The sequence below is a fragment of the Anopheles moucheti genome, chromosome 3 (genome assembly GCF_943734755.1).
Source record: "Anopheles moucheti chromosome 3, idAnoMoucSN_F20_07, whole genome shotgun sequence".
NCBI classification, from domain to species: Eukaryota; Metazoa; Arthropoda; class Insecta; order Diptera; family Culicidae; genus Anopheles; species Anopheles moucheti.
This window is the reverse complement of record NC_069141.1, coordinates 70,514,709-70,538,465: the sequence shown is the minus strand read 5'-3', so window position 1 is coordinate 70,538,465 and position 23,757 is coordinate 70,514,709. Positions and strand designations below refer to the sequence as shown.

Below are 23,757 nucleotides of genomic sequence, written 5' to 3'. Positions count from 1 at the left end.
GACCAAAAACCACCGAGAAACTGCGTCGAAAACGACCAGTTTCCCAATGTATAGTACTAGGAGAGCATCCACGGAAGAGGGAGCACCTAGTACAGCAATTTAGCTCGAAAACCACCGAAAGGTATGCAATTTTTATACACTATCTTTGCGACTAGCTTTCCGCCGTAAGGTATGCAATGTTTAAACACTAACTTTCCATACAAACCAGCTGTTTTCAGATTTCCGATACCAGGAGAGCATGGTTTTCAAGAGGTGACACCTGGTACCAGCCGAGCAAGCACAAATCACGCGCATCCCGGTAGTTGCAATCCCAAGTTGTTGCATGTAAGATGTTGCATGCCAAATGTTGCGCAACATGTGTTGCGCAACATATGTTGCATGCCAGATGTTATGCAACATATGTTGCGCAACATGTGTTGTGCAACATGTGTCGTGCAACATCTTGGTACTCGGCTGGTACCAGGTGTTACCTCTTGAGAAACATGCTCTCCTGGTATCGGAAATCTGAAAACAGAAAACCAGTTGGTTAGAAAATTTATTAAATGTTACCTCCACGCGTATTCTTCGCTCCTGTTACGTTTACGATTTTCGGGATAAAATTTCCGTCCGATCGAAGTATCCGATCACGGGTATAAACATGCTGAAATTGGTGTGAAAATTAATAAAATGTTACCTCCACGCGTGTTCTTCGCTTCTGTTACTTTTTCGATTTTCGGGATAAAATTTCTATCCGATCACGGGTATAAACATGCTGAAGTTGGTTTGAAAAGAGGTATTGAAAAGAGCTCTTCATTCTTACATATAGATGACACTGTAGCTTCAAGAGCTTCTCATTCTTACACATAGATGACACTGTATCAAAACGAGCTTTTTATTCTTACATATAGATGCCACTGTATCGAAAATAGCTTCTCATTCTTACACGTAGATGACGCCTCCAACTTTCCACGCTTGTTACCCATACGCGAAGCTATCGACGCCGTCGCAAAACGGATAAAATTTCCGTCCGATTCGAATACGGGTGATAAACATGCGGGTTGGTAAACACGGCTTATAAACGTGCTAAAAAAATAAAACACATTACCCACTTTTTTACCGAACACACTTTTCTCTCACATGTTTTTGTTTGTTTTTATTTGGCTTTACATTTTCGCTGCGTATTGCACCACACATTTCCATTACACCGCTTGCTACTGCTACATCCTTATATTCCTTTACGGGGCGAGCGAATTGTGTGATTTTGTTGGTGGTGTCCGTGGTTGACAAAATCTCGCTTGGGTACACGACAGTACACCTTTGGGATGGGTCAAAATCAGTACAAAAAAGCACGGTTCTCTATTTTACACACGCGTAGTGTTCATGACCCTTTTGATCGTGGTTAAGCGGGAATCGCAAACAAACATGCAATCGCAGTCAGCTATGAATGTCCTTTCCTAGCATTCCTACCACCGCCTACTTTGTGTGTTTGTATCGGCTCTCTGTTGCTCCCAACAACAGGCGCACCTTATGCTGTTGCCTTCAGCATCAGAGCAAGCGTTGATTTCGATTGTTTTGTATTTGAAGGACCACAAATAAAACAAATAACTGCTTGCTTCCACACGCACACACAACACACAAACATCATTCTTTAGCGTATTCGTTCTACATACGTGTTTTACATGTAATATGACTGTGACCGCGTGTTTCTATCTGTTTACCATCGTTTTACTTAATGCTTTTTTTCTTCTTGTTTTGTATAAGTTATATAAACGTACTTGTATATATGTTGGGTTTCTTCCATCTTCTTCACACTTCTTCTCTTTTTCCCTTCCATTACACACTACAAAATTCACATTCGCACGCACCAGTTACTAGCTGTTTCTTGCTGTTTGCCCATTAATGAAATCTTCTTTAAGGTTTTTGTTTTTCGTTCCCAGTGTTGTATACTTGCTTCTAACGCAAAAGTGGGGAAAAGGAAAACAAATCAATATCAATACATATAGTAAAGACGCTGTCCATACTTAGCAGTCGGTTAACTACAAAGAGTATACACGGATTATGATTACTGCGCGCGGATTCTATTCCAAATTTTAATGTACCCTTGGGTGATGAGAAGAGGAACTCTATCCCATCCACCCTACCTTAACATTTTTTGGACACCTTCTTGGTGATCGTATTAAGTACTTGCATTGTAATTCCCTGTTTCCCTGCATCGATTCCTTCCCTCGTGGGCTATCCGTAAGAAATCCATCCTTGTTCCTCTATACAACAAACATGGGTTCGTGTTTCGCTTTCGTGTCATAAATAAGGTAAGGAGGTCGTCGTTAGCAACTCGCACAACAAACTAAAAGCACCACCGAGTCAAAAACCGCAACAACAGAACACTTTACATGTGGTACGGGTAAACTAGCAGGTGAAACGCAGTTGAACGCAACAACGCACAAACAAAAACCTAACAACAAATAAAGAGCTGGTGCAAAATCTAACGATAAATGAGATGAGAAACATATCTACAGCGATGACCGCGACAAAGGACAAAACGCGCGTTGAGTGTATTGCAAATGGGAGAAGCGAGAGAACAAAACAAAATTATCCATTCGCATACACCACCCAACCAAATACAGTCACGAGTCTTTCTTTGCCGCTTTGCGTTTTTATAATGAGTGAAACAGGCCCGTGTTTGTTGCTAGACGGGCGGATAAGATAAACGATTTATATATTAAATTATTAAAGAAAATAGTAAAACGAACACAACTGTAAATGAACTAGTAGCCACGTCTCTTGCTATCTCGTGTCAACAACACACCTGTGACTTTTTTTTTTTGTTTTGTTGTCGCGCTCATAAAAATAAAACACACAAAACGTAGGTATACATTTTAAACGGGTATCAATTAAATAAAAAAAAATACGGAACAGACGGTGGCTAATGCTAACAAAACTTGATTGATATATCTTGTTGAACCGCTTGCTCATTTGTGGTTGCGCTTTGCTGCTTGAAAATCCCAAAAACTGAACGAATTCCAAATGTTCTCCCTGCTGGGAAAGGTTCGACACGCGCAAATTGTAATAATATCATAGCACACAGCAGCAGCCCTACACAGGCTGTACGGGAAGGAAAATAGAAGTTGGGAACATCGCTGACCTAACAAATTTCTAATCTCCTATTCAAAACAAACACATACATATGCCCTACCCTCGGTTCGTTCTTCTCTATGGCTTTAGACGAGGACATTGACATTAACGTTGCGCCTTCTAGAATAGACCACGTTCCTTCTTCAGCTTCGTCTGCTTCCAGGCGGGCAGCTGATCGTACTCGGATTTGGTGAGACCGACCGCTTCCGGATAGTCCTGCTCGTGCAGGTACAGCTCGAGCCGGGTCGGGTCGACACCTTCCGGCAGTGGCCGTTCGAGCAGCACGGCCAACGGGTACTCCTTGCGGGACAGCAGCGACAGACTGTCGTATATTGGTTGCGGTGTCGATTTACGACCATCCTAAAATGAGTGCAAACAAAAGCATGTTAGTTGTGTGCGCAAAATATCCACAATCAATGCAACAATTTGCTCAGAACAATCGAGAGGCGTGTAACAGAAAGAAATAAAAACAACAAATTACTCAAGTTTACGCACAAACGCGAAACGGTTGTCTTGGGAGGCATACATCGTATTGAAAGCAGAGTTAAAACCAACAGGGAGCTTTTCACGAACGATCCGCGATCCGGATCACGGATTGGTAGCGTGTTAAAACGGATCTAGGCCAAAAAAAAACAACAAAAAGGAAAATAGCACATCGATCACGATACGCAACCAGGGGGGAGATGTATGACATGAAGGGTGTTTGACACATTCAACAGCAAAAGAAAGCACATTGAAGCTTGTTTCATTGAAGGCTTACCAACACCGGTGGTGTCGCTTGCGATCGGAGTTGAGTGGAGGAGAAAGCGATCTCAAACATCGGTCGCCAGTTATACAAACCTTGGGGTGGAGAGAACCTAATGCAATGTGCATCTACCGGATAGTAAAGGCACCCGGACAATGCCTGCTAGTAGTAGTACACCTACCTGCACATTAATTTCTGCTACATCGTCCCGTTCGGTCCACTCCGGGAACATGGCAATGAATTCGAGCGGTTCCAGACCGGCCCATACGACGAATCCATTCACATTATCATTGGTGACTAGTTCTTCCGGGTGCTGTTTTTCCTGCACCGCAGAAACCGGCGCAGCGTACGGTTTCGCATCAACCTCATCGATACCCTCATCATTCCCATTCTCATCCGTGACTGTGGTTGAGGTTAGACGGGCGGCATCGTCCCCATTCCCGTTGACCACACGCGCCTCGTCGTGCCCGTTATTCTGCTGCTTCTGCTGCTTTGCCTTCCAGTATGAGACGGCCGTTTCCATCGCGACACGTCGCTCCACCTGCCACCGGTTCTCACCCGACCGGTTACTATCAAAGCTGCTGTGGTACGTTTCACCACCGCTACCACTATCGCTACCCGTCTCGTCACCATTCGGCCACCAACCCTGCCACAGCCACAGTACGTGTCCATTGTCGATGAGGAAGATCGTCGGCTGGCGGGCGGTGTAGAGATCCTCCTGCCGGAACGGATACGCCGTCGGGCGATCTTTCGTGCGCAACGCACAGTGCAGTTCCGTCGCCTCGAAGTTACCATTGTTGATGCTCGTTAGATGGAAGATGCGTGGCGTAAAGTCGTAACCCTGCTCGGAACCGAGCAAACTGTGATAATGGTGACGATTTTGTCCACCAACCGCGTCGAAAAATTCGGTTGTCTCGTGACCTTCATCGACCACGGCGGACGATAGGTTCGATAGCGTTTCATCGAACAGCTCCGGACACTTTTGGTCGAGCACGACACGCAACACATTGGCGGCCACTTCCCGGGCGTGCGGTAGTGCTTTACAGCCCTGCCAGAGCAGCACGCGTCCCCGTTCACCGTGCACCAGCAGCATTGTGGCCCGAGAGCGCAATTGACGCATACTGCAACCCTCCACCTCGGTGCACATCGTCTCCTCCGGACAGTTGCCCGTGATCATGTACAGACGCCAGGCGTTCTTCGGCACCCGCTTGCTGCGGTGAATGAACATAACCTCAAACAGGCGCACGAACGCGGCCGTCTCTTGGCCCTGGGCTACCCGCACCTGCGCACCCTTCTCCTTGTCCAGCTCGACCGTCAGCAGGGCCGCCGCACCCTTCTCATTAGCGGACGCATCCTTGCCGTGCCAGCAGAAGTAAGCGCACCGGTCCCGGCCAACGACGGTGCTACGGTTCGACACCTTGCCGCTTAGCTCACGCACCGTCACGCTGATCTGATACATCCAGCGCACGGTGTAGCTTTCGTCCGCGTAAAAATGCCCACGCGACGTACCGTCGATCTCCTTGTACTCGTACTCGTCGATTTCCCACTGCGTCACGGAGGTGGTGCGCACGTCGAAGTGTCGCATCGAGTCGTGGTCGTAGTAGAAATCGCCCCGCCCGAGGTTGGAGTTCTCCAGCACCAGGTTCGGTTCCTGGTAGGGTTCGTTCCCCCGGTACAGTTGGTTGCCGTCCAGCGGCTTAATGTCGGCACCGATCGGACTCGTTCCATCACCGGCACCGTGCGTGTACTCCTCCCGGAAGTGTACCGTCACGTCCGGCCAATCGAGGAACTTCTCGCGGAACAGTACCGTCTCCATGTGCTGGGTAACGCGCGCGATCAGTGCCCATTCCGGTCGACTGTTGCCCATCTTCGACAAGCGTCTCGCGTCCCGCTGCCGATCGCCGGCCAGTTCAGCAAAGTTGAGCGGATTCAGCTGACAGTCCTCGTAACTGTACCCCGCGCCGTACATCTCCTGCGCCAGCCGCAGTGCCGCCCGCTTACCCTCCGACGGAGCATTCTTGCCGCTCCACACGTACAGCTCCGAGCCGAAATCGAACACCAGCACCTTGCGCGGATCCAACATCGCTATCTTCGGTATCGCACCCCAGTACTCTTCCACCGGTACCAGCGCATCATCCCCGTACTCGTACACCATGTTCGTCTCGATCAGGCACGACTCGAACAGCTCGTCCTCGTCGGCGTGCCCCGAATCGCACACTTCCGCTCCCTCATCTTCCTGGCCGCGCCCGAGCAGTTGCCAGAATTCGCGCGCCTGTCTGCCCGCCCCGCTGCTCCCGCCGTCGCCCAGCAGCGTTACCGCCGTTGCCCCGCACCCGAGATCCTTGTCGCGCACGATCTGTTCGCAGATTTCCTTGCACCGCGACCGCTCGATCACGTTCGCGTACTGGCCGAAAAAGGCGTACAGCCGGTCGGCCGTGACGAGGATGAAGCAATCGCCCCGATTCACCGAGCGGGCCACCGGCTCGACCAGGCGCGTCTGCGCATGCCGACGACCCTTCACCTGCAGCAACATCAGCGGTTTGTACGGGACAAACGACTGATTCAGCGGCAGCGTGCTAGACTTGAGACTGACCGATTTGAAATCTTCAACGGACGCTAAGCCGGCTAGCGCTTCTACGGCCAGATTGCTACTTTTGGCAACTAGAGAGAGAGAGAGATGGGGTAGGTTGTGGAATGGTGGGAGGAGAAAAAGAAGAAAAGAAAACACAAAGAAACGGGGCACGGACACGGCAAATTGCCACACCATGCCAGCCAGGTTAGCCATGATTCGGTTGGGACACAAGGGTTAAGAGGAAGTTGGTTCGTGCATTGAGCAGGCAACATTAGGGTGTAAGTAAGAAGAGGGGAGTTTGCGGTAGTGGGGTGCAGCGCACGTTAGGCGTCCAACACCGCACACACCATCCGAAAACAAATCCTTCGATAGGCGAAAGGATCACGCTCATATGAGCGCGAGATGTTAGACCACTGTTGCTGCAACACACACACACAAGAGCACGCGCAAACACACGCACACAAGCACACATACACGCACTAGTACACACTCAAGGTACGAAGGAGCAGAGGGCAGGTTGCTTACACTTACTTGCTTCTAGTTTAAGTCTTCGCATCTCCTTGTCGGCGATACCTGTCTTTATTTCGGTGTACTCCGTCTGCAGGTCGTCACGGGCGGCGAGCGTTTTGAGCGGGTTTCGCGACATGGCACGCCGACCCCGCGGGCCCTGGACCACCTTCTTGTGCGACAGCTTCTCGCCGGTAGTCTTGAGTGTGTCGAGATCGCCGATCGTTACCTCTGCCGTGCTGCTGTTCAGCGTACTGCTGATGCTGCTGCTGCTGCTGATGGTGCCGGTGGTGGCCAGTAGCGTACCGGAGTAACCGGCACCCAACGGACCGGCGCCGTTCGGTGTGGTGACCTTACCGAAGAACGAACCAAAGCTTTCGTCATCCAGCTTCGGAATGGACACCTTCGAGCCGGTGGCATGCGTCTTGAGATCACCGGTCGGTACACCCGGCACGCTTATGCTCCGCTTCATGAGACTTTCGACGACGCGGTGCTGGTGCTGGTGGCTCTGTTGCTGCAACATGGCCGGCGAGGGACTAGAAAATTGTTGTGCCGGTACACTGGTAGGTCGGGAACCGTACGTTGGTGCCGCTGGCGGCTGGTGCTGCTGCGGCGGTTGGCCGTACACGGTCGACGACGTGACCACCGAGGACACCATCATCGAGGGACTTTTCGCGAGCCCGAGCAGCGGTGGATTAACGCTGCGGAACACATTCATGGCGGGTGATTGCTTCGTGTCCGACTTGATGAACGGTAGCTTGGGTGATTTCGTTGCGGCCATACGGCCCGCAACGGTGAAGTTGGTCGCATCGGATAGTTCTGCAAATGGAAAGGATTGCAATTGAGGTTTGTCCAACAAATCTTACATTCTGGCACGAGAAACCTCCACCGCCGGGGCCCCACACTTACCGATACGATTTTTCCAATTTTCCGACGACGTTTTGATCTTACCCAACCGGTCGGATATGTTTCCACCCTCCAGGTCCGCCGGCCGACTGAACGGTCGCGGTGAGTTGTTCTTCACTGGGCTCTCGTGGGACTTGGCAACGATGAGTGCATTCTGCAAACGACAACGGAAGCGGTAGGTGTTAGTGTTAGACAATCGTTATCTGTTTAGAAACGCATGCGAAATAGTAAAGAGAGAGAGAGACCTCTTCAGTGACGAGAAGGGCGTAAAGTATCGCGAATGCCATCCCCATCAGCGATAAGGCGAAGATACGGATGGAGAAAGACAAAGACATAAAGCAATGCAATCGCACAATATCATGATCATCATCCATCATTACAGTCACGGGTAATTAAGAAATTAATGCCGTTAAATGACGTTCGTGTATCGCATATCGGACCGGGTCCCACTCTGCAACTGCGTCCAATTTTCTCGTCTACTTGGCTTGGCTTCTCGCGCGGAGAGGTTAAACGCCGTCCGTGGGTCATAGTGTCGCGCGGTACGATAACTGCCATCGTACGCGTTTGCTCTATTGCCTGATCGTGGCACCGAATCGGCGATGTCGTTGGGCGTGGTAGCCAATTTTCAACCAACTTTTTATATCTCCCCCATTAATGGGTTCCGCATGGTTCGATAACTCATAACGACACGCTCTTAATCGTGTCATTAGAGTGGAGAGGAAGACACTGATTGCCAATTGAAATATGACCTGAAAGGTCACACACCGTACAAATCGGAAAAACCGGCCGCACCTCCCCATCCGTTTCAATTACCTGCCTCCAAACCCGACATCGCACCGTCCACCGTCACGTCGATAAAGTTGTAGTAGTAGAATATACTTGAAGAGGTATCCGCTTCCTTGTACAATCCAACACCTTCACGTCCGTCGTCTTGGGTTTTGCAGCGATTTATCACCTTGATACTAGCTAGCTTACGTCACTCGCTGCGGACTTACGGCTTACGGTTGCAAACAATAAAAAAAAATAATGCTCCATCACGCGCATGCTGCTGCAACAACACATTGGCGCAACTACAATAAATCCAATCACAGCCCTTTACGGAATTGACTCTCGTTTTGTTTTGTTCACCCTCAAAAACTCTAGCTGCCTTGACACGATATCTATCCGTTACCCCTCAGCTCGCTGTTTGCGTCCAGGTAGGATATCCTCAGCACCGTGGCGACACAGCTCTCGCCTACTATCAGTCTTAAGCCCCTGGCGGGGATGACTTTCGAACAGCTCCTCCTCCAGCAACACCCGCAACCTCTGTGGCCCTTGGCACAAAGATATGCTTACAAGGTACAGTGAGGAGGGGGTGCTTAAGTGCTGTACGGGTGCTTGGCGCCGCGTTGAGTATATTCCTTGAGCGATACCACACCGCCACCGCCATCTTCTCCCTCCTCCATACAATCGAGCAGGTTCGAGATGGAGTACTTCCAGTAATCTTTCGATAGGTTTTCCGCAATTAGAATTTGCTCAATGTTATCGACGGCGTTCCGATATGTGGCGGGCGTTGCCGATGGTTTCGATCTGCGTAGTACCACTTCCGGTTCCTCCGTCCCATCGACTTGCGTCTCTTCATCCTGGAGCAGCTCGGACAGGGAAAATGTGGACAGCGTCTTGAGACCTCGCGATACACGATCGTAGGGAACGCCTGCGGACGACTTCACTTCACCACTGTACCGATCTGTTAGACTCCTGCCACTATCCGACTCTTCCTCCCCGAGCAGATCGCTGATGGAATATTGCGACAGTCGCTTGGAGAAGCGTTCCGATTCCAAAATGTCTTCCACCGACTCGGAAAGACTGTGCTGTGACCGTATACGACGCCGCAGTCTGATCACGGTTGGTGGCTCGGACGACGACTTCAGAAACTGTCCACCGGTGGGTCGTAAATTCTCCAAGCTAGCACTGGTCGTACGCGACGGGTACGGGGCCGGTTCATTCCGTCGTAGAATGTTCACCACACTGCTGAAATGTCTCAGTGTTGTCTCTTTCGGGGGTCCGGCTGACCTCTCCGGAGTCGGAGCAAGCTTCGTGGAGTGCTTGGGTCGCTCGGGAGTTTGCTCAAAGAGCGTTTTCATGCGGGCCACTACGTTTCGCTTATGAACGTCCCGGAGCACAGCTGAATCTTCCGCATTGCCCGCTCGAAGAGCACCACCCCTACTGCTGCCACTACCCTCTAGAACTGCACTCTTCACCGGCCTGATGCCATCTTCCGCGCTTCGTGGGCCTGATTGAATTTGATAAATGATTTCATTCACAATGTTGCTGCACTCTTTGCGATCCAACCGGCGGGACGTCCACTCGTTGGCGTTCACAGAGGACACCGGTCGCCGTTCTGCCGCACTCTGATTAGATCTGTTCGTAGTGCCATCATTGTCTGCAGGCGATGTGGACGTTAGCCTTTGCTCTGCAATCGGTCCCGGCCGATCTGCCGGTTGCTTGTGTACGGTGGCACCGCAGCCACATTCCGCGCTGGATGTGTTTGCAGTGACAGTGAATGTTTCACTCGTCGCGTCAGACTCCTTCGTTCCTTTGTTTAGCGTCCGGAGCAGATCGAGCTTGATCTCCTCTATCAACCGTTGCCGGTTCTGCTGGAGCGCATCTACGTGCTGTTGAAGCTGTCGCTGAGCCTCGCGGCGTGTGCGGTTGTAAAACACCACCACAAACTGCACACCGATCGCCAACAGCAAAGGGATGACTAACGTTTGCAGAAACGTTGCGAAGCGAATTCCGAGAGCGATCGCTTCTGCCCAATAGCTGATGCCGCCGGCTCGGCTGGCATCATTGAACACCAGCGGATGATTCATGCTGCACGGAGGAGGAAGTTTTACCAAAGGTTTCGCGCCAACTCTCACTTCTGCCGCTTAATAAGCGGTGGTTCCGCGAAATTCAAAACCACCCGTCGCCGTTTGTTTCTACCGTTGCCCCGCTTTTGCGTGTGTTTTGTTTCTTTTCGTTCCAAGACGAGCACCATCGGATTCCGCGCACGCGTCAGCAACCGAGCGCGAACAGGATACAACTGAACCAGTTTGCGCCGTACCGTCGCGTTTGCGGCTAACGAGTCTTAGCACGAGTGCGTTTTTACCGCCGTTGTTTTGGTTGGAATCCGCTCGCCGTACGAGTGAGCACACAAACAAACACGGGGTTTACTCTGTCCGCTTGTGTGCTGATATGCTGCTAGAGTTCGCTGGACACTGCTACAAACGCCGGAGCTGATACGGGAGGGTCCCGACGGGAAAGGGAAGGCTGTGGGATGCCATCATACCGGTCGATACTGAGTAATCATCGGGCTCGAGAGCTCTGTCTTCGTGCGCGTGTTGCGCCTAAGGTTTGCGTCGCTTGTACGTTGTTTGCACTTGATTGATGATGCACCTCGGCATCACTGTGCGCTGTTGTTCGGTTGTGTTTGAGTGTTTTGCTATCTTATCTGGTAGTGCCGGTGAGCTACGAATACTACCACCACGGGTGCGGCGATGACTACAGATTGATGCAGGTGAATCAATAAACGCTCACAACAGAAGATGGATTTTTTGTTCCTAAATCCGATCGTGGAACTTCGTGTTGTACTACAGCGTAGAGATTCGATGAATAAGACTAGCATTCCAAACGTCGAAATACAACGGGCAACAAATGAGAAACATTGATCATTGCCCCGCAGGGAACCACTGCGAAGGGCCCCATTGCTACGGGGCGCTGTAGACGAGCGTTGCATTCAAAGATAAATGCATTCGTTTGTTTTGTACCGGTGATGGACACACCCGATGGTGATGGCAACAAACGGCAGACATTACATCTCTGCACGTTTCTTAGCGCTTCTAACGGCTCGACGTAAAAGGAAAGTAATCAAATATTCCCCATTCGTAACTGAAGCGATCCGTAGCGAATCCTCCGTTTGGATGCTTCGCCGCCGTTCGCGATCTATGTTCTAGACGATCTAGACAACAAACAGCAGCGGATTCGTATGTGCAGACGATCACAGTAAGTGCTCTTGCTGTGCCCATGCTTATTTGCACTCCGAGCTCTAATGGAGCCTTGTTTCCAAAGCCAATGCGCAAACAATTAAAATGCAAATTAACATGCAAACTCGATCCGAATAAAGTTTCAGCAAGCACGAGTGTTCGCATCCAATCTTAATGCGAATTCCAAACGAATATTTGAAGCGCTGCTGGTCGATTGAAGAAGGCACGCTGCATAACATAACCGAAGAAGCATAAGTTCGGGAACGAACCAAACCACTGAAACCGCCAACCACAAACTGGTTGTTGCTTCCGATCGAAGTTGGGGGAAAAGGTGGATTGAAGAACGAGGATGTGAGCAAACGTTCAAGGTTAACGTTCAGCTCGGATCATCAAAATTCCACCTTGTTTTGGAAATTAAATCCGCAGCGTAACGTTGCTTCTCCATATAAAACGATCTCGCATCTCGCAGAGGGACCGTTACACCGGTTAAGCGCCTAAAAGTATACTATCCGCCGTACACATCGAAAGCGTTACACCACGGTGGAGACACACCGGAAAGCCGAAAAGCAATTCGTACTCACATTGACAAGGTTTTCCCGCCGCACATCGTCGGGCACATCCTTCTTGGAGACGCGCTTGCGCCAATCGTCCTCACCGCTTTTCTTCAGTGCCGCCAGCCGTTCGGCGATGGAGACACTCTTCACCATCGCACCGTCCTGGTCCGGGCGCATTTCCTCGGTCAAACACCGGCGCAACGCACCGAACGCTGGGAAGCGAAAATCTTCGTTCTCCTGCTGGCCGGAACCGTGCCCGAAGCTGTGATGGTTGTTGTTTTGCTCGTGATAGTAGGTCGCCGGCAAGGAGGATGGTGCGCTGCCGAGTGGTGTCGTCGTCGCTAGTGTTGCTGGTGGTGGTGCAATGCCACCGAGGGCGGGTGCATTACTACTGTCGTTGCTGCTGTTACCACCGTGCGTCAATCCTGGCGATGGTACATTTGCCGTGTTGTGATAGATGATTGCCGACGCCGGTATGAAGGTGGCAAGCTCGGATTGGCTTTTGCTTTTAATCAACTGTTGCTGCTTGTACCTGTGGAAAGGAAAAAGCAAAGGAAAGAAATGTTTTAATAATCAGCACTGGGGTGACGTTTGGTGGGGTTTGGAAGGACCGGTTTGTGCTGCACCACCGACCACCCCAACCATGGAGCGGCAATTATTGTTTATGCTGCACTGAACGAATATTCCGATTAGTTCTAGCAAAGCTGATGGGAGCGTTAATTTATTCCTTGCCACCTCCTCCACATCAATCACATTTCAACGTACAACCGTGACACTAATGAAGGTGCTTCGTTCGCATACAGATGCGCTAATTGTACCGGACCGACGACAACCAGTGGTCGTGCCGCCGAAAACACGGAGGAAATCAATCCCCTTCCTGGCGGTTGCTAGCTAAACCAAGCTCCATCGGTAATGTTTTTCCCGTGCTGCGCCATATGTGTTTTGCGCGCGAGTAAACTTATTTAGCATTATGCACTAACCACAACTGGAGGGAACAATGATCGGCATTCTTTTCAAACAAGTGGATCGTGACGATCACTTGACAAGATACATCACTTCCCGGCTATTATCAGCTACTGACTCATTCTATCCACACACTCTCAGCAGCACAGCTTCAACTACACCGTGCACCGCCGTCTTCTCCAACACGGACAGGGTGGTGGTGGTGGTAGTGGTCAGACACACAAGCACGTGTGTGAACGATGGGTGTTGTGTGTTCGCATGTTATGCTTATGCAATCGCCATGCAACACCACCACCGTCGTTATTGGCAAATTTGCCAAACGGGTGTGTGGTGACATGAAAGTAATAATCCACCCCGACGACGTTCACCTGCAGGTTCAAACCCGGTTTCGGTGGAATCCCCCTAGACATTTCGAGTAGTTTTTCACACGTTCCTCAACCCGCGCACCTCTCTTGGTCCACACATTTCTGGTCGCACACAAGATTTCATATTGACCTCTCTTTCTCGAATATGTCGGTCCTACTCTAAAGACGACCAACGACCAGTTTCGATCCACCCGAACGTGTCTGTACACAGTGATTTCACGTGTATGTTTGTGTTGGTGCATATGAAACGCGAGTTGCTGAAAATTTGACAAGTCCAAGGAAGCCGGTAAGCAAAACAATAACAATCGCGAATCCGAACTTATATTTTATATCTTTTTAGCAAAACAATTGTTCCGCACGGATAAAATGGAAGTCGGAACCATCCCAGCATCTGCGCCGTCGCCGAAGATTCAAGAAACGCCGCAAAAGTCAACGCATTGGCGTGTTCCGGTACAGTTTCAGTGCCGGCATCGACGGAGAAGATCTTTGGTAAGTAAAATCGTTTTTGTTTACTAAATATAGTGAATTAATTAGCGGAAGTGTTATAAAATGTGTTCTAGAATGTGTTGTGCATAGTTTTAAGCTTTTGTGGGTAGAAAAGTGGGGTTATCGAGATCCTTGTGCTGCAAACGCGCACTCTCACACACAGAAGATGAATCCCCTAATTTGTGTCTGGTTCTATTTTGATACCAGCATCGCTGAAAATAGTGTAATATTAAGTGGAAAGTGAATAACTAATGTTTTATGAACACAGTTGTGCATTCATTTACGGGTTTAATCGCAATAAACCAATTATATGCTCAACGCATAGTTTGGTGTTGTGGGTGAGAAGTGAGGTTAGGTGAACCACTCCTCGATCGAGTGAAATGATTCTGATTCGGGAACCAAAGCGGATTTGCAACTTTTCCCTGGCCATTCGGAATGAAAGACAAGACACTGTTCTTAGTTATTATTGTGTGAATAGTGCGTTTCCGTGACCCGAGGATGAGCTTACGGCATGTTTGTGGTGTTATGTTCGCTTTCCGGATCCGCGACGTTCCATCTTAAGAATTCGGATTGCGTTTCCGTCGTGTGTGATCTGGGGTTAAACCTATTTTAAGCTTGGGTTGATTGTCGTTCAATCCGTTGCAAAATGTCCTTTTGGTTTACTGTAATTTGCAAAAGCACTGTAGTGCTCATTGTACGTGGCATCCACCGTGTGATGGAATGCGACTAATGTATAGTTTTTTGTTGTTAGCGTTGATAAGTAAATTTATAATATGATTATTATTTCTACCAATAACACTATAATTAATTCGATCTCATCTTTCGACCGCAGATGTTCATCATGCGCTCACCGTTGTCCGACCGACTCTTCCAAGGAGATACTACACAGTTGTGTGATCAAACTGAGATTTTGAAACGAATGTGCAATACCGGAATATGAAGCTCGTCTCGTCAACGAGGAGTAAGTATATAATAATGAATATTTTATTCAATTATCGATACCAGACTAATTTAGGTTTATAGGTCTGTCGAGATGTTTATCAAGGAAGCATCCGTCTGCTGACGTTGCGGAACATTGGGTTATGAAATTGTTGTTCTAGTGTCTAATGGCCATAGGATCGTGTTATAGTCTGGCGTGGCGTTGCATAATTCTATTTTATTTCATTCCAATATTAGATTGGCATTGTTTTCCTACCATGTCAATTAAATGTATAATTTTATCCTATTTACAGAATACGGATTCAACTTGCTCTGCGCTCAACTCCCTTTGTTCATCTGGAGGGTCTCACGCTGACGGCTTGGTAACCTTCAAACCTAGAGTATCCACTCCATCCTGTATTGTCAAGTGACACAATCCGCCCGAGTGTTTCGGACTACCTCATACACCCACGCTTGGACATACGGCGACAACAGCTTCTACTACGCACAACGAGGACGTGACGGAATAGGAGATGAGTAGCAAAGCCTGTGGGGCCGTCAATATATTCGAATCCAGACCCCATTGCAGAGCAGTGTAAGTATTTATCGTTTAATTTTATTTGATATCTAAGAAATTTCCTTTTAACAATTACCAATTAAATTAATCCATCTCATCCTATTTACAGAATGCGGGATCAATCCATCGATCTAATGCAACGGATAATTTCATCGATGCAGATTGTAAAAGGTAAATGTTATAACAACGTAAATCATTGTAACACAGTGCTTGAAAGGGTGTGTATAGAATTTATCTTTTTTCCCGTCGTACAGTTATCCGATAATTGTAGTATTTTTTTTATTCAAACGAACGGCCAGGTCGTATTACTTGGTAGTTACAGTATTATAATTATGCAATTCGTTTCACCATTGAAACCTTTTCTTACCATTCTATACATTACGATTTCATGCGTCGTTGCAATGATAGCACATAATTTATCACATTCGTTGTGCTAATATATTACGATGTTTTCTTCTCTATTTTAGTGAAACCATCCTGGGCTGAAGAACAACGAATCGTAATAATTCAAGAAGAATGTTTCTCGTTGAAGATAGGTTCAGATAGGATTCAACTTCGTTTCATTTAGGCTAGGAGTTCAGTGCAGATCGTGATCTAGGGTTTAATTAAGAAGATTATTGTACAGAATTAATAATGCAAATTTCAGCTAGGAATAACATCCATATTCTTGCCTTCAACATTCAAAACAATCGTCTGTACTACGTTAGGGTAGAATATTAAATCAAAATTGAAACAGTAACGAAAGCTTAAGATTGTTGGCTTACATCAAATCAATAGCCTTTTGTGGTCAAATAGGCACGTCACCATTATATTACCATTATTTTCATGAGGAATAGGTTGTGCGTAATTGTATCCTTTGCAGCATTGCAGGATACTATTGTAATATTTTTTTCAATATTTTTTATCTCACATGTTTGTAAAAACGAAATGTAAAAATCGTAACAATAAAAAATAATCATCTTTTTTTTATTAAATTGACAATTAAAATTTAATCAGCTGGGCGAAAGAAAACAAATATCACCACTACATACACATTCCGAGCGATCTCACACACACATGCATACCCCTGGGCTGCAAACGCTCACTCACACACCCTCAGGAGCACGTAGCAGAATCCCCTAATTTTCCCCTATTTTCATATAACGAATCCCCTAATTTTGCAAGAGGCTGAAGCCATGTGAACCGAAATTAGGGGGTTGCATACAGGTTCGAGCGCTTGTTTGACCAGGGGGATGTACATAATAATTGAAGGTAAACGACGGCATCGGCTCGCATGAGCGAAAGGCGTCAACAATAAATCAAACAAACGTATCGTCAAACACGCACCACCGTCGTATCGGTTCGGTTCGGAAAGGGTTACGGACCCTGCGCGCATCGCTCGGTACATCGTGTTCGGGGTATTAGGTGACCACAATATATTAAGGATGGCTCATTCATGTGTGTGAGAGAGATTAAAATACGGCAAGATTCGGAGGACACTCCATTATAACCCATTAACCTTTCCCTAATCAACTGTTCTGGGGCGTCTTTACATTCAAAGCGGACACAAAAATCCCGTTCTGCCCGCCGCTCGTAGAGGAACGGCGTCGACGATGACTCATAAATTTTTCCTGAGAAAAGATCAATCTACCGCACACGGAACGCGACACGAGAAGGTGGTAATTTTCGTTCACTCCACTGCTTTTCTTTGACCGTTTAAAGCTCTGCTGATGCAAACCCCGTAGAGAGGGTCACGGTCAGAGCAAAATGTCGAAGAGGACGAAGACGGTGAATGTTTCTGAAGGCACGACCCAATCTCTAAATGTGATAGGTTCATTATGGTCTGTATAACGGGGAAACACTAATCGGTGATTTAGCATTATTGACTTTTGTGTGTTGTCCACCACTTCTTCTTCGTGGTCCTCGTCGCTCGGAGTCCTCGTCGGAGATGCGATGCCATTATTGGAAAAGTTAGACGATCATCTTGCCAATGTATGCTAAACAGGGGCCTGATGAAGACCACCGGCGTAAGCACACGTCCACTTCGATGGAGAGTTGAACGGTAGAAACATGGGATCATCATTATTTTCGAAACAGCCCTCGAGAAACGGAAACTCGGCGGGAAACAAAGTTGCATTACAATGGAAGTTGCTGCGCAGGAATGCAACAAAAAAAGGGCACATTCATACGCATCGATTATCATAGCGTGACTAATTTTCTAGATGACGCAGCTCTTACAGTAGTCATCATTAACATTCTAGAAATAAAAGCGCGAACCTGCCCTCCCTTATCCCTAAGTAGTAGTCTAATATCTCATCTTCGCATTGGCCCCAACTCACTCATCTCAGATACAGAAAAGCGGTGGTGTAGAAGAAGAGAATGAGGAATTGCAAGAAATGCATCGTGTTGCGTACACACAAGTCTGCAACAAAAAAATAATGCAACCCGCGCAATGTAAACAAAAGACACACGCTACATCGTCTCTTGGGGGAGGGCTTTGTGAGGTCTCCTTCCGTGCACTTCCTTGCTGGTGGAGAGCTCATTTTCTTTAATTGCACAACCCCAACAACCACCCAAACGTTGTCATCGTTGGACCCGTTCCCAGTGCAGTGCAAGTGGGGCCAGGGGAAAACGTGCTGGACCGAGGGAGCCTTGAACCTTACACTGGGACCGGAGGGCTTTAGGTGAACTGGGCAAGGGACGGAGTGTGGTGGAGTTGTTGTGGTCAGATCGAGAGAAATGGTGGATGGACCTTTCGACGTTCACTAAAAACACCTGTCACGGAGGTGCAATTGATGGATGCAATTACAATTCCGTCCACAACGCCAGGCGAGACCACTGCATGTGAATATCGCGAGAGAGAGAGAGAGTGTGTGGTGCAGAAGTTGTACACGACACGACGCATACAGTAGAGTCTAAAACTAATGCAACGTCTCCCCCTTTCGGGCGGCCAGTTGGAAGGACGGAAACAGAAAGGGCCATGCCCCGGATGTATTCGAGTGAGGCGATGACAAGGCTTTGAAAGAAAGTGAAATGCGAAAGTGCACTCACACACACACACATGCAGTGGTGTGTACCCGAAAAAAGATCCCCACGGGGAAGACGTTGGGGCAGGGCCAGCAGGAGCAACCAGCATTCCCCCGCCGACATCTGTGTCGTTCCTCCTCAACGCAATGCGAATCTTGGACGTTGTTGTGGAGCTTTTATTTTTGTCGGAAGTGAGAAACACGAGACAGGAATAAAATGGTTCTATCCGGTCACACTCGCGAGGGTAAAATGAAAATTACACCAGCAGGAAATCATCACGTACAACGACACCGCGAAACAAAAGCACTCAACGTCCGCAAGAACGTGATACAAACGGACTACGGGGCTACATTTTGGAGACATTCCACCGGTGGGGGGGGGGGGGGGGGGGGGGGGGGGGGGGATTTGGCAGCGAGAAGCAACTTTTTACCTTTGTGTGCTTTTTTACGTTGATATAATTCAATAAATCACAAAGGTCTGGGCTGGGCTGGTGGAATGTGTGTCTTTTTTTTCTTCGTCTGTTTCCTTCCGAGTATTTCACCCGCTGCTTTCAAATCAGAGGGCAGCGTAATAAATCATCGACATAATTCAAACACTTCCAGAATACCCTTTTGGGATTGAATTTGACGTGCTTTGGTTGTTGCAGGTGTTTGTCAGGTGATAAAACATTGTTGCACGCGAAGACAGACGGGATGAGATGTGGTGTACGAACCTCAAGAGAATTTGGAAATATGCAATATATTGATCGAAATTTATAGGGTTTTCATATTTTATTATTGCGTTTTACAAAGAAAAAATGGAAACTGAGCTAGATGATCCAACAATAAGAATATTGTCCCCCAACGGTTGCCCATCAAACACGTCCACTGGAACGGATGTCCAGAGCGGAAGGTTCTTTGCTAAAAGTGACACCGTCAACTTGACAACCACTGACATTTCCAGGAGGAAATGGAAAGTGTTCTGCACATCACACAGCAGAAGTAGTGCCACACCTTTACACCTCGCTGGAGGCTGGCATTTGTGTTTTCATCTGAGAATGAATAGTGCTCAGAAGTGTGAGAAGTGTTTTTTTCTGTGGGCCACTGAACAGGAAGTGTATAATCTTCTACACATCCTCTACCAAATTGATGGACAAGCGTGAACCCATTTACATGATGAGTTGAGAAGGGAATATGGAAAAAGTAAGTGGGAAAAACATTCTGTAAATGAATTCTTCCATATTTCGACGTCGTTGTCGTGTCGGAAATGAAAATGTATATAAAGCTCCACCGAAGAAGAAGCAACGCTTCAAAATGGATTGAAATGTGTACAGGAAAAATATTACCTCAAGAGAGAGAAAGAGAGAGAGTTGCTGCTGTAAGTTGATGTAAGAAATGCACGCATCAACAAGTTAGAACCTTCAAATTGATCTGATTGATGCTATTATTCGGCATGATGCGAACGTTCGCATACAGCCCCCCCCCCCCCCCCCCCCCCCCCCCCCCCCCCTGTGTACGAGTTACGTGCGTATGGGTGCGGAAACAAATTCCCAATAGGGCAATTTTCAGTCGGAAATAATTGAATGAAATTTGTTTTGATTGATGGAATAGATCGCGCGGGAAAAAGGCGATCGGCTTCTGGTGTACACCCAGCTACGCAAGAAGACTTCTCCTTCCGGATGTGTCTAACCGCAAAATACGGAACACATTTTCCATCTGCATTGCACCATTTGCTAGTTGGGTTCGGTGAATAATTAATCACATTTCGATGCAGAGCTGACTGGCGAGCGATGGACAGTTGCAGCTCCAGTTTATTGTTTAATTTATTAACACTCGGCAAAGATCATTCAAGTGACTCTTGATTCACCTTCAGTCGATGACCATAAAATACCTCAATTGATGAGCTGATTTGAGTTGATGCTCTAAGGGGGACTTGAAAGTTTTCTAATTATAATCCGTGCATAATTCAACAGCATCGTACAACGAAGAACAACGTTTTTTCACACCTAGCCAGCAGCACAGAGCGGCCCGGTCCACGTGTTTGTTTCCCAGCACATACAGCAAAGCCCAATGATCCATGGATATAACTTTTCCATTTTTTTGCATCACTTCCTTTGTTTCCACTTTTGCAAATAAAACACATACACACACACACAGTGTCAGGGATTCTTCCGGCAGACAGCAAACAAGCAGCAGCACAAGACGGACGTACTGCTACTGCTGCAAGCATTAGAGTGTGAATTTACTGTCTGCATCACCAGAGGACAGACTGAAGAGAAGATGCTTCTAGGATGGGGGAAGGGTGTTGTAGTAACAGTCATAAGGACCATCCTTTTCTTCCGGGGAAACCCCGTGAAGAAGCTCGTCCGGAGCATCGTCATCGTTTTCCGAAACTGACTACGATCACGAGGTGCTGCTGCTGCACGGGGCGTCGGACAGAGAGTTCATTGTTTGGAGATGAAAATTTCCCAAAACGGTCTAAAATCGTGCCGTGGATGAACACACACATAAATGCTTCTCTCCCACCCACGTTTGAAGCTAAAACATTTAAAGTTTTTCCAACGAAAACCGCTGTTCGGAGAAGGAGGGAGAAAAAACATGCCCGGAAAGGACCATCAGTGCAAGGACATTTTACACTTTGTTCTCTTTGTTCGGCAAGCTCAGGGTTTGAAGAACTTCCGACCGATGCTGTTGCACTATTAGTTCGTTGAGAGTAATAGGTCAATGATAGGAAAACTTTTAATAGTATATAATCGGTGGGGTGTGCTTTTTGATTAAAATTCACGCCACTAATCGAGGAGAAAAACATATTTGACTGCTTAAAGCTAGGAAGATTGGAGATTAAGAATGAATTTTGTGACTTTGCTGGTTTTAGACAGCTTCAGCCAGGGTAGAACAAAGTTGCGATAACAGAGTCCTATCAAATCCTGCTTGGATCTTCTTGTCATGTAAATCTGCAATATATTGACTTTGTTTTCAAAATGTCCCAATGAAAGAAAAGGACGAAGTCCCAACGATAAACTATTAAGGGATTTACAGGAATCAATCGCAAAACTTTGATAGAGCTTAATTTCGATCGCAAAAATCACTCGTTGGATAACACCCGAAACGTAGCGATATATTCTGAAACTGTCCAATACTTAATAAATCAAACACTGATAAGATACGGCACGGAACACATTTTAAATCCATTTTGGATTGGACAAAAGGGGAAAACGCTGTCAAAACTTTTGGTAAATCGTTATTATTTACACATAAATAATCTCTGCTGCCCAAACGCGCGCCCGCGCTTTCTCCATTGCAAATAGCTGAAAATCAACCCGAGAACGATTCCAATGCACCATGAATAAATAAAGTTGCAATCCATTTACCGTGGCAGACGAGAAGATACACCGGCGCGAATGGCCGAAATTCTCCCGACCCAATCGAACGCGTAAATAACGCACCCTCTAACGCTTCCCTCTCCCGGCGCGTGTTACCGGGGGTTCATCCGAAATAGAGTTGTGTACGTGTGTTGATTTATAGCAGAGCCGCGAGTTTAAATTGAATTGAAATTACTTTCAGATTCTCGGTGCATTGCGCAGTGCATCCAAGTGCGGACGAATGCACACACCGCGCCATCGCCACCACCACCTTTGGCTGAGCTGAAGCCACCCTCGGTGTAATAAAAAGGATCGAAGTTTCACTCACAAACATACTGCATCTGGCCCAAAACGAGGCGGGAGTTATGATATAATTAAGCAGTGAAACTGACCATAGATAATTATGTTGCCACTCTCACTTTTGCTCGCTATTTGCTGGGACTTAGTGGTGCCGTTAGGTTCACGAATCTCGTACAGCATAAGATTTACTCTAGAATTTTAATTATTAATTGTATCTTCCATTGATTCATGAACTTAAATAAGTTTGTAAAGTATAAAAAGAATATAAACTGACATTAAAACACCTTAAACGTTTGTCAAACACTTTAACCACTAGAACTACCAGGCCAATCTCATTTAGACTCGCCTTTTTACTTCTTTATCGTCACAACAACTTCAAGAGCGTTAAAACCCATGAGAGCAGCGAGTTCCGGTCGACCCTTAGGTACAAACTAGGTTCAATAGGTGTGACAATTCCGGTAGGTGCAAACTGCGCTATAAGCGACCCCCAACCTGTCGGTGTTGCGAGTTCGGGTCAGAGTCGGGTCGAAGTAGGTTCAACAGGTCCAGTAGGTGCCATAAGCGACTACGACCCGTACTCGCAGCACTCACGGGGTCGCTTATGACAGCTTGCAATCATCGGAACCTACTCGCATCACTAGTCTCGAAGAGGCCTCTGCCATTTCTGGCTTTCTGTGACTTTGTTTACCCTCAGTAGCTGGATAGTCCATCGATAGTAAAAGTCCTGCGTACGGGGGATTGGTCCGGATGTGATTTTGGTCCGGTCCGTTCGTGTGCAGACCGCCATTGCTACCATAATGCCATCGAGCTACACTCTCCGATGGGAAACTACGCGTGATATATAACCTTGGACTTATCCTGACCGCTGTCCGAACTTCAAACGATATTTAAACATTATCCAAAACATTAAAATTGTTTAAAAAATGACCACCAATAAAAGGAAAATACTTAAAACGCTTGGTAGTTCTAGTGTTCATGATCCATGAAACTAAAAACCAACCTGTAGAAACGATTCTCGATCATAACATTACCTCTTTTTTGTCGGAATCATCGGCATGATTGCTTCGAGCGATGACATTCCACAATTCCACCACGTGCTATCAGCAGTCTCGCGTCATTTATCCTCTCCTTTCCCCGATGTGAATGTATTTCCTTATGCTATAGTGTTTTCTTTTTCGTTTTTCACCGACAACCCGGTGCATTGGCCGCAAGCAGACGGATCGATATTATCCTCCGGGAAACATTCCGGGACGTGCGGATTCGCCGCCGCTGTTGATGGCCGGGAGACGGACGGGAGAACAGTTCGTTTTTTTTCTCTCATCTCGTCTTCTCGTCCAAAAAGCGAGACTCATGCACCGAGAACGAGCACGCACAGAATGTATCAAAAGCGTTGCAATGCAATG

At 47.5% G+C, this 23,757-nt stretch overlaps 1 protein-coding gene across 1 annotated transcript in view; it reads right to left on the bottom strand.

The window, feature by feature from the left end:
• Positions 1 to 1,101: 1,101 nt before the first annotated feature.
• LOC128302969 (uncharacterized) overlaps positions 1,102 to 23,757 on the bottom strand; it is a 224,654-nt gene continuing 201,998 nt past the window's right edge. Inside the window, 5 exon segments of the mRNA XM_053039821.1 lie at positions 1,102 to 3,471; positions 4,038 to 6,517; positions 6,960 to 7,754; positions 7,845 to 7,995; positions 12,427 to 12,931. Coding sequence (XP_052895781.1) covers positions 3,232 to 3,471; positions 4,038 to 6,517; positions 6,960 to 7,754; positions 7,845 to 7,995; positions 12,427 to 12,931 — 4,171 coding nt within the window. The 3' untranslated portion in view covers positions 1,102 to 3,231.